We start from the raw sequence: 15592 nt of genomic DNA on the forward strand, positions 1-15592 counted from the left end.
GTGTGTGTGTGTGTGTGTGTGTGTGTGTGTGTGTGTGTGTGTGTGTGTGTGAAAGCCCTAAGAACAAATTTTGGGAATGACTCTGGACTTTGATGAAACCTCAGGCCTGCTGCCGTCTGTCCTGCCCTGTCATTAGTCACCCTGGTGTTCTCTGTAATTACACAGTTTTATATCTCTCTCTTCATCTAATAAACGACATGCATTTGTTCATGTCCTCAGCAGTACATTCTAAGTCAAGGCCTTTTAAAGCTGCTACTTTTAAAGCTGCACATCCTCCCCACTAAGGCACTTCTCTGACTTTCCAATAGTTATTACATAACAGTTTCCCAACATTGGTCTCACGTGTCTGAGGCCACACATCATCGGGGCATTTCGTGCATTCAGTTTGCCTTCCAGAGGCACGTTTGCAGCCCATGGGCAGGAGTGCAGCCTCACCCAATAACACCTGGAGACCAACCCTCAGGATGTGGGAGCAGTGCTACTCCTGCCTCCCTCCCTGTGGGTGCATGTTCACAGGTGTCACCTCCCTGAGGCTGCACCAGCCTGTGGGACTTGACCCAAGCACCTCTCCTGACCACTAGCAGCAAGTCTGTGGCTTCCCCACTAGGTTCCCAGGCCAGAACGCACTCTTAGAACTTGTTTGCAGTTCTTTTATCCTCTTATGCCCCACCATTTTTGGATAGTGTTGGGAATTGAACCAAGGGCATGCTCTAGCCCAAAGCCCCTTTTGTGGCTATCACCTCTATTCTGAAGACCAGCTACTACAAAGTGGCCAAAATGTAGACACAAAAATCCATAGGAAAATCTGATATGCCTACACACTTTCACAACAGTGCTCAGCCATCTCCTACCCCACTTCCTTTCAGTCTCACGATGGTCTCCCATTTCACAGATGAGGAAAGTACCCAAGACACAAAGCACTTGTCTGAAAGAATGTCCCCCTCCCCCAGTGCAGAACAGAGCTGGGCTTGAGCTCAAGGGTCCTTCCTCTCTGCATTTCTGCAGAGGGCTGCTCCCCTACAAATGATTACCTCAAAAAACAAACAAACAAACAAAGAAGTGACCCAACACCAAATGAGCAAAGCAGAGCTAATTTCATCTGCTCTGGGATCCCCTTTCCTCCTTGCAGGGAGTTCTTTGGACAGGGCTGGATGAAGGTAGAGAAGAATGAAAGGACGCCTTACATCATGAAAACCACCAAGCATTTCAATGATGTGAGTATGCATGCGTGGGCAGTGCCTTTCTGCCAGACTTTTTGTTGGCAGGACCAACAGGGGCCTGAGTGGAGGGCAGGCTGGCGCCATGCCATCTGCTGCACCACCACCCCCCTCAGCTGTGTGGCCAACTTTCTTCACTTCGGTATCGGTTTCCTCACCTGTTAAATGGATGACCATGAAGGGGCCATGTGAAGGTCAACTGGGACAATCATCTAGAGCCATCAGTCAGCAATGGCTCCTGAGGAGCCTTCTCAGGCCTGTGGTCACCACAAAGAACAGCTCCTCAGAGTAAGGTCATAGCAGACCAGTAGCAGAAAGGATGGAAAGGAGGAAGGGTTAGACAGTAAAGACCCAAAGCGTGTGTTTCTTATTTTCTTACTGCATCTCAGCCTTAGGAACAAGCAAAATGGCAGACAACTTCCCTCTGACATGAGCATTACCCAAACCCTTCCAAAAATGTTAGGCAGTTTCATCTACCCTAGACACGATGGTGTGATGTCCTGGCCACCACATAGTCTTTTGTGGTTGATAAGATGGCTCCACAAGTTAGCACAGAAGAGATCAGAAGCCCCAGAGCTGCTGAGAACAAGGCTAGGTTTGATCCAACAGCTTGAGACTGCCCCTAGGCATGATTGAGATAGCCCTGCCTCTGGCTCCTCCAGTCCCACCTCCCAGTACTCCATCCACCATTAGCTTTCCTGGAATGGAGTGGTTAAGGGGAAACCAAGCACAAAAACAGAAAAGTAGCCCTGTGTGTGTGACAAAAAGGGCTTGAGCTGAGTCTGATTAGGGCACTAAGGTTGGACTGGTGCATCAAACACACACACGCATGCACACACACAAACAGGCTCTCACACATGCACACATATACACACTTGTACTCACACATGAACACATGAACATATGAACACATTAACACATGAACACATGCACAAACACACATATGAACACATATAGGCACACAGGCATCAATGTTCCCAGGATCTCTTCCCAGAGAAGAGGCTGAACAAGCTTCAGAGTCTTCTGGGGAAGGCTTGTGGCTACAAGGGGTATTAACATTCTTTAATAAAAGTAGCCTCTAATATTTTCCATAACTGCCTAGTACTGTGCTCTGCGTGTACGGCAATCCCATTTAAAGCTTACACCACCCCCGGGAGAGGTGGACTCCTCTCGTTTTCAAGATCCTGAGACGTGGAGGTTCTGGAAGGGTCTGCTGATTGGATGTGGCAGCTCATATGTCTGCCATTGCTGCACAGTGAAAGCTGACTGTGAGAGAGAATAAAAATACCCCCAAGGCAGACACCTATAATTTCAACATTCAGGAGGCTGAGGCCAACCTTGAACTTGTACTACATAGTAATACCTTATCTGAAAAAAAAAAAAAAAACAGTGGGGATGTAGCACAGTGCTGGAGTGCTCTGCTAGCACATACAAAGGGTCTCCAGAGCGGGGTCTCCAGCTCTGGAAAAAACAAAAACAAAAACTCTCCCAGCTATTTCCCCACAAGGCTCTCCTATCTACATCCATGGGACTGTCTTCTCCTAGCCTTGTCCCATTCCCGAGAGCATTTGCACACAGCATCTTCATTCTCTTGAGTTTAGTCAACACAAGCAAAGAGCCTTCTATGGTCAGAGGTGGGAGCACATGAAGTCACCGGTCCTGACTGCCTGGCCACAGACTGCTCCACACATCAACCACAGCAAAAATGGACCCCTAACAAACCTCATCCAGGAATGCCCTTGTCAGCCAGGAAATGAGGGAGGCGCAGTCTTGTAGTGCCAGGGAGGGAGGCACCTCCTGGCCCTGGTACTCCGGGCACCCAGGATGGAGTAAGCACAAACCAGGAAGAGTGTGTACTGACTGATATTGCGTGGTAGGGCCTGTGGGAAGGGCTTCCCATCTCGTTTAACCCATGGCACTGACTCTACAGAGGAAGGAACCGAAGCTGAAAGAGATTGAATGGCACTGCCCATGGGACACAGTAGAAAAGTCCCCCCTTTGAACCCACACAGTCCCCCCAGCTCCCTCCAGGACAAAGTGGAATGGAGAGGAAGACAAGGTGCCTTTTTCTTCCCTTTACAGGGAAAGTTTTTAATATTCCCCTATGTAAGAGAAGATAAAGTTAGAAAAAAAAATCTCTTTCTATTCCTTGAATGCCAATAATTTTTATTTTTAATTGTTATTTATTTTTAATGTACATGTGTATCCCCGAATATATATAGGTATGCCACAAAGGTCAGAGAGGGCATCAGGTCCTCTATGGTTGTAGCTACAGGTAAGCCTGAGCAACATGACATGGGCGCTGGGAACTGAACCCAAGTCCTCTGCAAGACCATCAAGTGTTTTAACCATTGACCCATCTCTGCAAATCATCAATTGACTTTTATTCAGTGTTTGCTCTACAGCTACTGAGATGGTCATGAGTTCTTCCTTCCTTTAATCTATTGATTTGGTAAATTTGAGAATTACATAGTTTTTCTGTCTTCAAAGACCCTGTGCCTCTGGCACAAACCCACCTCGGCCACGGCCTATAAAGAGCTGGGCATCTGGTTTCTTTCTTTCTTTCTTTCTTGCCTGTCTCTGGTGCTAGTATAAACACAATGGTGGCTTTGTAGAATAAATTAGCAAGTGTTGATTTTGTTTCTCTCACCTGTGGAGGGTCCCACTGATATGTTCTTTTTTTAATTTTTTAGTTTCTATTTTATGGACGATGGTGTTCTGCTTGCATGTATGTCTGTGTGAGAGTGTCAGATCACCTGGAACTGGAGTAACAGACAGTTGTGAACTGCCATGTGGGTGCTGGGAATTGAACTCAGGTCATTTAGAAGAGCAGCCAGTGCTCTAAACCACTTAGCCATCTCTCCAACCCCCTGCCCTGTTCTTTTTTTTAAGCTGGGAGTTTTTTTTCTTAAGTTTTTTTTTTTAAGTTCTTTTTTATTCCAGTGTCTTCTATAGAGAGAACTATTTTAACTACTTCAACTTAATTAGTTGACAGAACACACACTGTTTTGTGTGTTTTCATTCCCCCCTTAACTGCAATAGTTTTCTGTAAGGACGCACTAAGGCTCAGCATCCCAGGGGACAAGATGTGTATCAGCTGGAAAACCCGCTGCCAAGGCCAATAACCGGAGTTTCCTATCTGGAACCCACATGGTGGAAGGAGAGAACAAACTCCCTCAACTTGTTCTCACATGTGCTGTTACCCACTCTCCTGCATTGACACATACACGCAAAAATAAATAAATAAGTGTAAAAAAAAAAAAAAAAAGTAAATTCAACACCCTTTCTTGGCACCCATGCCATAGCAACAAAAGGTTAGAAACAAAAGCATAGACACAAAAGGTTTCTTGCTGGATTTACTTGCTTATGTGCAGTTGCCTTTTAACACCGTTATTTTTCCAATAACAAGTCATTTTTCTTACCTCTTAAATGATTTTTTAAATTAATTTTTACTAGCTTGCAGAGAAGTGCATTTCACTGCAATGTTTTATACATGCATGTTGATGTATTATTATACTTTATTTACTTTCTATTTTATTTAATTTTGGGTTTTTTCCCCATTGGATTTTTTTAATTTTTATTATTTTTTATTTCTTACAATTTATTCACTTTGTATCCCAGCTATAGCCCCCTCCCTCATCCAATCCTAATTCTGCCCTCCCTCCCTCTTCTCCTCCCCCGCCCCTCCCCTAGTCAGCTGATAGGAGAGGTCCTCCTCCCCTTTCATCTGACCCTAGCCTATCAGATTTTTTAAATTATTTTTTATTTTTTATAATTTATTTACTTTATATTCCGATTGTAGCCCCTCCCTTGTCTCCTCCCGGTCCCACCTCCTCTCTCTCTTCCCCCATCCCCTTTTCTCTAATTCATAGAAAGAGGGAGTCCTCCTCCCCTACCATCTGACCCTAGCCTATCAAGTCTCATCAAGGACTATATGCATCCTCTTCCTCTGTGGCCTGGCAAGGTCTCCCCACCAGGGGGAAGTGATCAAAGAGCAGGCAACAGAGCATATGTCAGAGACAGCCCCTGCTCCACTTACTAGGGAACCCACCTGGAGACTGAGCTTCCTGTGAGCAGAGGTTGTAGGCCCTCTCCATACATGGCCCTTGGTTGGTGCATCAGTCTCTGCAGTACCCCCTGCGCCCAAATTTGTCAGCTTGGTTGGTCTCCTTATGGAGCTCCTGTTCCCTCCGGTCCTTCTTTCTCCACCTTCTTCCATAAGACTCCTTGAGCTCTGCCCAAAGTTTGGCTGTGAGTCTCAGCATCTGCTTAGAGACCCTGCTGGGTAGAGTCTTTCAGAGGAGGGTTTTGGTTTTGTTTTTTGTTTTTTGTTTTGTTTTGGGTTTTTCTGCCTTTTTTTTTTTTAAAGACAGGGTTTCTGTGTATAGCCTTGGCTGTCCTGGACTTGCTTTGTAGACCAGGCTGACCTTGAACTCACAGAGATCAGCCTGCCTCTGCCTCCCCAACTGCTGGGATTAGAGGTGTGTGCCTCTGTGCCTGCCTTGCTTTCTATTTCAAAATATTACAGATTCAAGCCAACATGCAGGGAAGTGGATCTTTCCAGACTCCCAGCTCCTTGCAGTTCTGGGTCCCTGATCTTTGGGCCCAACCAACTTAGCCACTCCAGTTCTGACTCACACATGAGTTGTTTGTGTGAATGTGATTGTTGGCAGGGTGCAGGATTCCAAGGAAGTCTACCTCATATGTGACACCAAGTATGTGTCCTACTTCAGAAAAGAAAGTGATGGGAATTTCCCTCCGACCCTGGCTTGCCATAACTCTTTGTTCTTCCACATGAACTTTAGAGCCACTCTATCCAGTTCCAAAGCAATTCCCACTGGAAGCTTAATTGGTTTACACTGAACAAATGGGTTAGTTATGAAAACATGGTATTTACACGACCATTTGATAACTTTTTTTTCCCCATGCAACACCCTATGCTCTATTCTTATTAACTTAAATTTTAAGGTAATTCACAGCTCTCTTGTTATTTTAGTGGTAAAATCTTTGTCATTATATTTTTTGCTTGTTTGTTTTTATTTTGTTAAGTGAAATAATGTCTCACTATGTCTCAGGCTGCTCTCAAACCTGGAATCCTCCTGCTTATTCCTCACAAGTGCTAGGGTTACAGATGCATGCCACCACATTCAGCTTCTTTGTATTTGTAAATAGACCATCACTAACTTATAGGAAAATGTCTCCTTTTTATATTGATTATTTTTCAGTTTGTTGTTTGGGGATTTCTAACAAGAAATTGTATCTGCAAATAATGATTTACGGTCTTTGCAATATTTATTCCTCTTACTTTTTTCCTATCTTATTGCACTGGCTTAAAGATTAGTAACTTGATTGCTTCAGAAATTATCCGAAATGAAGACATCAATGCAAGGGTGAGCGCCATTGAGAAGTGGGTGGCTGTGGCCGACATATGCCGCTGCCTACACAACTACAATGCCGTGCTAGAGATCACCTCCTCCATGAACCGCAGTGCAATCTTCCGGCTCAAAAAGACATGGCTCAAAGTTTCTAAGCAGGTGCGGGCAGGAGGCTGGCACTGCTGCCAGATATGGGCCTGGGCTGGGATTGGGGGCAGGGAGACCAGATCCATGGGTGTGAATGGAGAACTGAGCTGAGGATTCACAATTCCAGGAAAATCACGTCAGATAGGAACATATGCCAGGCCCACAGATGTGGCCATGGACCTGTGGAACTTCAGTTCCTACTTGGGCAATTAAGACCCCACATTGGGAGCTGTGAGGCAGCAATACTTGGCACCAACACTCTTCTTCTTTCTTTGGGACAAGAGTAGTAACATTATCATGCTCCTAGGCAAGATTTGGAGGGTGGCTAAGATATTCTCTCCTAAGATTCCAATTCCACCAGCCATCTGGCCACTGGATCTGTGCGACCTACTGGATAATTGGTAATCCTAAAATATAAATTTGATCTCTATTCATCTGGAATATTATTTCTAAAAAAAGCATAAGATGAATCTTTTTGGGCAATAAAGTTCTGTGCAGAAGGCCCATGAGGAGTAGCTCATAAGAAGAGCTCTCTCTAACAGAGCACACCATGAGGCAATTCCTTGGTGAACTCAGTAGGTGCCCCAACCCTGGTTTACATGTCTGCAGAAGAATAGACAAGCATCACCAGGGATAAGTGGACCTCTAAAGGCACCTGTAATATGACAACGATATCTCTGGTGTTTCAACTGAGAGAGCCTTGCAGGACCCAGCATCGCTAAGGAGCCTGCCTGTCCCATCTTCAGCCCTCTAAATTTGCACTCTAGTTCCGCTTCATTTTTCTCTTTATCGCCTGTTTCTCATTATCTTCCTTGAGCCAGCAGCGGGTTGTGATTTTACCCACTAGCAGGCATCAGCTCCATAAATCTTCCCACTTAGCTAAGCATCCAAATAAGGAAAGATTTAGGATGTGCCCATCCTCTGTCCTTCTCTGCTTTCCAGACACTCTAGTCTCTGATTACAGACAAGCTTCAGAGTCTATAGGACCATCCCCTCACATCTCAGTAACACTGGGCCTCTTCTTTATTGGCACATTGGATGCCCAGGTCAAGATTGGGGCCATGAGAGATGTTTTTACTGTTAACAACTCCAGGAAAAAATAGAAACTGGGAACTTGAGAGACAGCTGGCCACACAGACACATGCTGTTATAAACTGAAGTCAGGGGGTGAACAAGGCCCTGCAGAAGTTCCGTCTTCTGAGTCAATATGGCTTGTCAAGGTTTAGACGAGGAAGCTCATTCTGGTTCAGTATCTTACTCCTCCCTCCCTAGTACTGTTGGATGACGGCACCTTTTCCAGGCTTCACTTCCTATCCCACTAGACATTTCCTAGAATACACATGTTGTATTTCTTGGCTATATTTCTTCAGCATCGCCATCCTCATGGAGTTGAGAGTGTGGGGGCAAATCGTGGCCATTCTGAAATCTTCCATTGTCTTCCATGAGAGTTTAAAACAGGAGGAGTTAGTGGTCAGTGGATGCAGCCTGGCCTGTATTCTAGAACATCACTCAAAACCAGGAGGCAGCAGGCCTGGTCTAATAAAAATAAAGATGCCTCAGGAAACACACCCAGGCCTCAACTTTTGATGGTAGGCTGAACTGGCTGGCTTCTCCGGCCTTTCTGCTCATGCAGTAGCTAAGCATCTACACTGTGCTGGGCTCTGATGTCTTCTGGAAGGCCTTGTCCATGACCCCACCAACAAAACCAGGTTCGTTATCTCTCTGCAAGTAGCCTGTGGACTCCTGTGACCCACCAAGATGGCCACATTTCAAGATCTTAAAACACAGTCTTGTTTTTGATCACTTTTTTTGGTATGTCAGCCCAATGTTTCTTCTTTCTGCTTTCGGTTCCCTTCCTGTCATCTTTCAAACAATCTCTGTCCCTTGAGGAAGTGTCTCACGTGGCTCTTCGAGACAGCAGCCATGAGTGATGTGCCTGTGGTTCCTCATCCCAGGGAGGTTGTATCTATAGGGACAAAAGCCTGCCTTCAGCTCCCAATATGTCTTAGCCCCTTTGGGAGGAAACATTCTTTGTCATTTGATGTCTTCTGATCGATAAACAGGACAGAAAGGTGTTTTGAAGGCCACAGAAGCATCTTTCTTCTTGACAGTGCTCCTGAGGAAGACTCTTTGCTTGTTCCCTAATTCTAGTTACATGTCTAAAGCTTCCCCCTTTTCTGCCCATTGAAAAGGGGTACTCAGCCAGAAAGCCTAACACCCCAGGGAGCATTAGAAGATGGAAGCTCCTAGCCCAGCCTAAACATATGACATGGTTTTCAAAGCAGAACATGATGGGAAAATTCCATGGTGTCCCAAACTCTATCCTGGATAGAGAGTGGTCACCCAGAGATGATCTATGTACACAGCAGGCTTAAGGAAAGAATCAAATTGTGCACTTCTCAAAGCAGTTGATTCCCATGCATCAGAAATAGCCTGTGTAAGACCAGTGAGATGGCTTGGTAGGTAAAGTGAGTAGAGTGCAAGCCTGAGTTCAATACCCAGAGCCATGGTAGAAGGAGGACTCTGGAGGCACTTCCTCTCACCTCCACATACATCCACAAATCACACACACAGAGAGAGAGAGAGAGAGAGAGAGAGAGAGAGAGAGAGAGAGAGTCTGACTACATGGTAATGGCCTCAAAATACGGGTATCTGTCTCCCAAAATCTACCATACCTGAACTAGTATTGCCCTTAGGGAATATCTGAGAAATGGGGATTTGCTCTTGTGCATGCTGAGGCTGGTTGACAGAGGCTGAGAAAGCCCCAGATCTGGTGCTAAATCCCCACATCTGACCTGAATCCATCCTGGGTCATTCCATGGACAAGGCAGGAGGGTACCATTGTGGGAAGTTCTGGTACATGTGGTCACCCTGACCCTGTCAGAGGTTGGCCTAGGAACTCCTCGGGCTTTGCCAGGGTGCTAACAGCCAATTCTAAAGGAAACCCAGAGTCACACGTTCTGCCGCCACGCATCTCTGTCAGCGGATCCGAATGTGTTTGTGCCTTGAGCAGGGTCAGTCTAAACACCAGTGTTCCCTCTTCTTATAGCTAAGGAGCCAAACCAATCAATGCCTTCATCCTCTCTTCCTCCTCAAAGGATGCACACAGAGCATCTACCAGCATGGAAGCATGTTCTGTGACTGTACATGTGGGGGCCTGTGGCTACGTCCCTCTGGGGCTGGTCACGACTCCTGGTCTTCTGATGCATGATCACCCACAGCACAGTTTCTCAGCTCCATTCTGCATTTTGAGGGCCAGATCTGAAAAAGAAAAGTTAATCCCTCCTATCCTTTTATAAATGAGGGACCTGAGGATCTCAAGGAGACAGCTGGTAGACCAGACATGGAAAGGATCACAAAGACAGACCCAGTGCAGTGTACTCTCCTGGGAATGTAGTTGTCCTTGCCAGTCAAACCCAGCTGTCCATTCCCTGCCCTAGTCAGGTGTAGCCCGGGCCTAGATGACAATTTCATACACCTTTTACCAAGTGTTTCATCCTTTTTACTCAGGCCTTTCCTTTTTGGATGATCTGTTCCTCTGCCATCTTTTTCCTCAGTTCTTGTTCTTGGATGGCATTTCATTCTTGCCTGTCAAAGTGACAGTGTGAAAAAATGGTCAACGCCATTAGGTCCAGCTCTTGGGATGATCATAAAGGTTGCAGTATAGCTCAGTGGCAGGGCACTTGCTTCATATGTCAGAAGCCCCAGGTTCTGAAAAAAAAAATCACAACCATGAAAACACTAGTTATTTCTTGCTCTAAATGAATACTCCCTCAAGTCACCCAGTAAGTCCTTCTACATCACCAGTTCTCAGGATCTCACTGGTTTCCAGGGTCCTTACTAACTTTGGTGTTCTGGGAGATGTATATGAAGAGAGGCAGTTATGACAGGGATGGAGCCTGACTCCTAAAGAGTACATAGGTGAGGTTGCCAGGCACATAAAGTCCCCAAATCCAAATGTAGCCTGGAGCCCTGAGGTCAGCTTGCTGGATCATGGGCCAGAGCCTGGGGCTTGGGGCCTGGATGTGTGTTGAATGTCAGTAAATGCTTCTGATTCCTTCTAGACGAAAGCTTTGATTGACAAGCTCCAAAAGCTTGTGTCATCAGAGGGCAGATTTAAGAACCTCAGAGAAGCTCTGAAAAAGTAAGTGGTGCTTCATTGTTGTGTTTGAAATCACAGCCCACATTACAGGGGCATCTTCATGCCACATCCAGTCAAAGCAAGAGGTCTGCCTGTTCCTTTGCCTACCCATAAGACCCATAGACTCCTCAGACCCAGCAGTGGGTCAGATTTGCCCTCCATTATCTACCAGAGAAATGTCAGAGGCAGCTTATCTGTGGTTGAACATAGAGTTGGTGCCAGATTTTTTGATGCTTAAATGCAATTTTCCATTTTAATAACTTCAGTAGCCAGTATACTTGTAAGTTTATTTAATGTAGTTGTGTTTCCTGTTTACATGAAGAAATTCACCAAAGTGAGTGCATACATTACTTACAGCTGCATCTTAGAATCAAAGGGATATAGTTTTACCAATCATTGATGACTTCACCTTAAGTCTGCAGGTCACCTCCCTGACTGTTGCCATTGAGCCCCACAGATACTGCACTGTTGTCACTTGGGCCAGGATGGTTCTATGTTCAGGAGCTTGCCTGTGCATTGTGGGATTTGTAGGCACACCTTGGCCTTGTCCATGGGATGTTAATGACACCTCTCCACTTGGGACTACTGGAAACATCTCCAGACATTGTGCACCTCGACCCTAAGGCAAGCTCCTGTCTTTCTAAATGAAAGACAGGGAGAACATGCCAAAGTCATGTGGCAATGGCATTCAAGCCTGGATTTAGCCTGAGCTGGCCTCCAAGACCAGCAGTCTACAGTCTGCCTTGGGCAATGTCTCATGAGATTCAGCTACCTCTGACAAGAAAGACGTGATGCATCTGACTTTGGCTGCACACTCATGAGATGTGGACTCTGAAAAGAAAAAGATTGTTTTTATTATTCCCTAGAGATGGTTTCTTTAGGCATCCATACTAGGCTTTACCCTCATTTGTCCCCGTCTCACTCCTGGCTGGATGGCTCCTCACTGGACCTTGGTGATGCTGGGTCCCTCTAACTTCAAGAAATACTCTCCTCCCTTCTGTAAGAGACCTCTTGACCATAGCCAATAAGAGTCTCAATAGAGGTCACTGCACATTGGTGTGGGGCAGCCAAAACCTCCAGCCCTTGACATTGGCTGGAATGCCCTCCTCACTCCCTCTTCCCAGCCAGCCTCACCTGCCTCCTCTTCTTGTTTCCCTCCTGCCCTACTTCTTGTCCATCCTTCACTAGCTCGGTGTGCCATTGCCTTGACCATTTCCACTCTGTTTATGTCCTCAGACAGATGTTGAACCCATCTGTGCTATCCGGCCGTCTCTCCTCCGCCCGGGCTCCCAGGAGCCCCTGTGGACTGTGCTTGTACGGAGCTGCCCCACTGTGCATTCACCAACTGTCCGTCTGCCTCTGGGCGTTGCTCCATCTGCCTCCTTCACACGGCTTCCTCATCCACTGCAGCCACTACTGCTACCTAATTGTCTCCGTGGCTCCCATTCTGTCTGAGTCCCTCTCCTGACTGTCTTCCCTTTCAGGTCATCTGTATGCCTGTGTAAGTGCCTCCCCTAGAACCCTCTGCTGCCAGTGGCACAGGGCAGAGGGCTTAAGGGGCTTCTGGGAACCAAGATCTTTATGTAAGGCAGATCTGCCCTGCGGAGATGGAGAGCACACCATGTCCAGTGATGCTGCGAAGTCTGTTTTACCAGAAAAGAGACAAAAAAGCAGAAGATAATTGATAATAATCTTCAGGCAGAAATGGTGACCCATCTAAAGAGTGCTGTAGTGGCTCTCCTGTGTGGGTCCTCAGCCCCATTCATACATCCTTGAAATCTTTTTTCAACTATTGTCACTGGGATCTTACTCTAGACTCTCCTCAGCTTCCTGGTCCTATCGATCTCCATCAAATGAATGTAGGCACAATTCACAGTACAGTGTAGAAGACATATAGATTTTATTATGGAGTTTAAGATGAGCATGAGAGTGAACAAGAAAGGGATTACATGATCAAGTAGGCTTCACACTCTTTCTGAAAGAGCTCTGGAAGAGCTTCCTGAAAAGCGTTTTCCTGTCCAGGCGACTAGTGGGCCCATTTTTACCAACTCTTAACAGTGGGACAATGCTTTATCTTTGTTTGAGAGCAATATTACTAGATAACTATTTGATTGATGATCTTCTAGGCAGTTTAAAATGGCACATTTTGGCCTGGAGATGTAGCTCAGTTGGTAGAGTATTTGCTTAGCTTTCAAGCACTGGGTTTGATCCCCAGCACCAATAAAATCAGGCGTAATGGTCAGGACAGACAGGCTATGTAGAGAGACCCAGTCTCAAAAAGTCAAAATAAAAAACAAAACAAAAAGCAGATGTGACGGGGCTCACCTTTAATCCCAGCACAGGGGAGACAGAGTCAGGACTAGTTCAAAGTGTGCACATACGTTCCTCCAGCATGGTAAGAGTGTCAGGCAGCCAGAGGAATAATCCCTCTGTCATGTCTGTGCTGAGCTGTGATGAGGTTGCTGAGCACTGTCTCAGGAGTCCCCTGAAGCTGCTGAAATGAAGAGTCGTGGTTGCTCACTTTATCACAGACCCCATTATTCCTCCCCCTGCACCCTCCCAAGGGACCAGAAAACCTGCCATGGTAAAGGGACACGAGCCCCTGCTCAGAGCCACACCTCAGAGGCCTGGTCCTTCATACTGGGGTCTCATTTCTTGTAACCATAGACCCTGAGAATCATCCACTCTTTCCAGAAGATACTTCCAGGAAAGTGGTCAGAGGGCCAGGGTCTTTCTGCTTTGGCTCGAATACCTAGGTGGAAAGAAGACAGGTCTTAAGAATGCTGCACTGGGTGATGACTGCTGGAACTTGGGTGTGGGTGGTGTAGCCTTCCCAGAGGTAACTGAACACAGAGTAACAGTGGGGAAAACAGTGAACTGAGAGGGGGCTGGGAACAGCTGTGGAAACTCCACTGTGCAGATGCCAGAGAAGTAAAGAAAGGCAGTTTGGATCACAGAAGATACAACGGAGGCCCCTTCCCCCAGCCTATCCCACCCTCTAACCTGGCTGGTAGTCCAGGCCTGTGTTTACCCTGTGATTCTTTGTAACTAGAAATCCCTTTGCCTCTAGCCAGGCAAAATCTGCATGCAGGATGTTCTGTCCTTAGCAGAAGTTCCTTTCCTTAAGTGAAAACTTTTGTGGATGCCATTTGTTTCCAAGTTGTGACCCACCATGTGTCCCTTACCTGGGGATGTACCTCACCGACTTGGCCTTCATCGAGGAGGGGACACCCAATTACACGGAGGACGGCCTGGTCAACTTCTCCAAGATGAGGATGGTATGTTTCCCTGTGTGGATGGAGGCACAACTCCAGACTGAGCCACACGGCCCCTGCCTGAGCACAGCCTGTTCTGCCTGTCCCTGCTCTCAGTCCAGTCAATGGAAGACCACCAGTAAACACCATGGCTGACACTAATGTCATTAGCCCCGGGCTCCCTGCCTTTCCCACTTCCCCAGAACCCTTCCCTACAAAGGAGAATGGGCAAGGACAAAAGACCCAGCTCAGGGCCCCACATATGCAAAAAGGAGAGCTGGTTTCTGAGTGCTGGGTCTGACCCCAAAGCCCACTCCTTTCTTCACATCTCACAATTTAATATCCACAGAAATGCTTGTTTTGTGGAACGAAAGAAAAATCACTTTGTAACAACAACACCCAAGAAAGCAAGTTTCAGATCCGCCACAAAAGATCCAGGACATGGGGGTGAGAGGATCCAAGAAGACTCCTCTGAACAGGAAGAGTACTTCATGTCTCTCTCTCACTCCAACCACAAGGCCTCTATTTTCACCCATCTTGTAAAATGGGCTTCCACATTAATAAAAAGGGTTTCTTTCAAACATAAACAAGGAGCGCCATATTTGTGATGGAGGGAAGCCCTTATGCTTCGCATCCCAACATTCGAACATTAAAACATTCACATGCCTTTCACTTTGACTGGCAGCCTGGGGTTTGGTTGTAGTGGTGTTGGGAAGTCTGTGGCCCTGACTAATAGAGGTCTCTTTATTACACACACACACACACACACACACACACACACACCACATGCATACACACATTAGCACCGTTATCCCACACAGACAGGTTTCACCTCAGAAACAGGTGGCTGTGTAAAGAAAGCCTGAGGTGTTTTCCACGAGGTAGTGTGGCTTCAGACATAGCTAGCGATGACCCTTTCCATCTACAAGGCAGCATGAGAGAGCAGACCAGTCTAAACCTCCGCTGCCTTCCTGCAGATCTCCCATATTATCCGAGAGATTCGCCAGTTTCAACAGACTGCCTACAAAATCGAGCACCAAGCAAAGGTAAGAGCGACGCTTAGGGGTCTCCTCTCCTTCACAGTGGTGCTGTCTGCTCTGGCTTCTCCTCTTTCCCAAAGCTCCTTCCCTTGGGCCTTCCAGGATCCTCAGGGTCCACCTTAAAATTCCATTCTCTTCAGGATGCCTTCCCTATTCCTGTCCCCTTGCCAGAAGCATGCTGGTCCTTACTTGACAGCCTGATTTGACATCCTATGGGGTGGCTTAAAGCAATGTGTACTCTCCCACAGTGCTAGAGAGGTGGCTCCAAACATCCCCTTTGCTTGGTTGATTAGTAGCGATTTTGCTTGGTTTTTGGTTTATAAGGTGTATGTGTCTGTCTGTCTGCCTGTCTGTCTGTCTCTCTCCCCCTCTGTGTGTGTGTGTGTGTGTGTGTGTGTGTGTGTGTGTGTGTGTGTGT

At 46.5% G+C, this 15592-nt stretch overlaps 1 protein-coding gene across 2 annotated transcripts in view; it reads left to right on the top strand.

Annotated features, from left to right (window-relative positions):
* Positions 1-15592, top strand: part of Rasgrf1 (Ras protein specific guanine nucleotide releasing factor 1) — a 97781-nt gene that overhangs the window by 77484 nt on the left and 4705 nt on the right. Inside the window, exons 23-27 of one of the 2 annotated variants that reach the window (XM_055629849.1) lie at positions 1130-1214; positions 6554-6751; positions 10804-10883; positions 14041-14158; positions 15112-15180. In XM_055629849.1, coding sequence (XP_055485824.1) covers positions 1130-1214; positions 6554-6751; positions 10804-10883; positions 14041-14158; positions 15112-15180 — 550 coding nt within the window. Of the gene's footprint in view, positions 1-1129; positions 1215-6553; positions 6752-10803; positions 10884-14040; positions 14159-14483; positions 14696-15111; positions 15181-15592 lie in introns of those variants that run through there. The other variant, XM_055629850.1, reaches the window with a different exon arrangement.

This window comes from Psammomys obesus, unplaced genomic scaffold (assembly GCF_907164565.1).
Source record: "Psammomys obesus unplaced genomic scaffold, mPsaObe1.curated_primary_1811, whole genome shotgun sequence".
NCBI classification, from domain to species: Eukaryota; Metazoa; Chordata; class Mammalia; order Rodentia; family Muridae; genus Psammomys; species Psammomys obesus.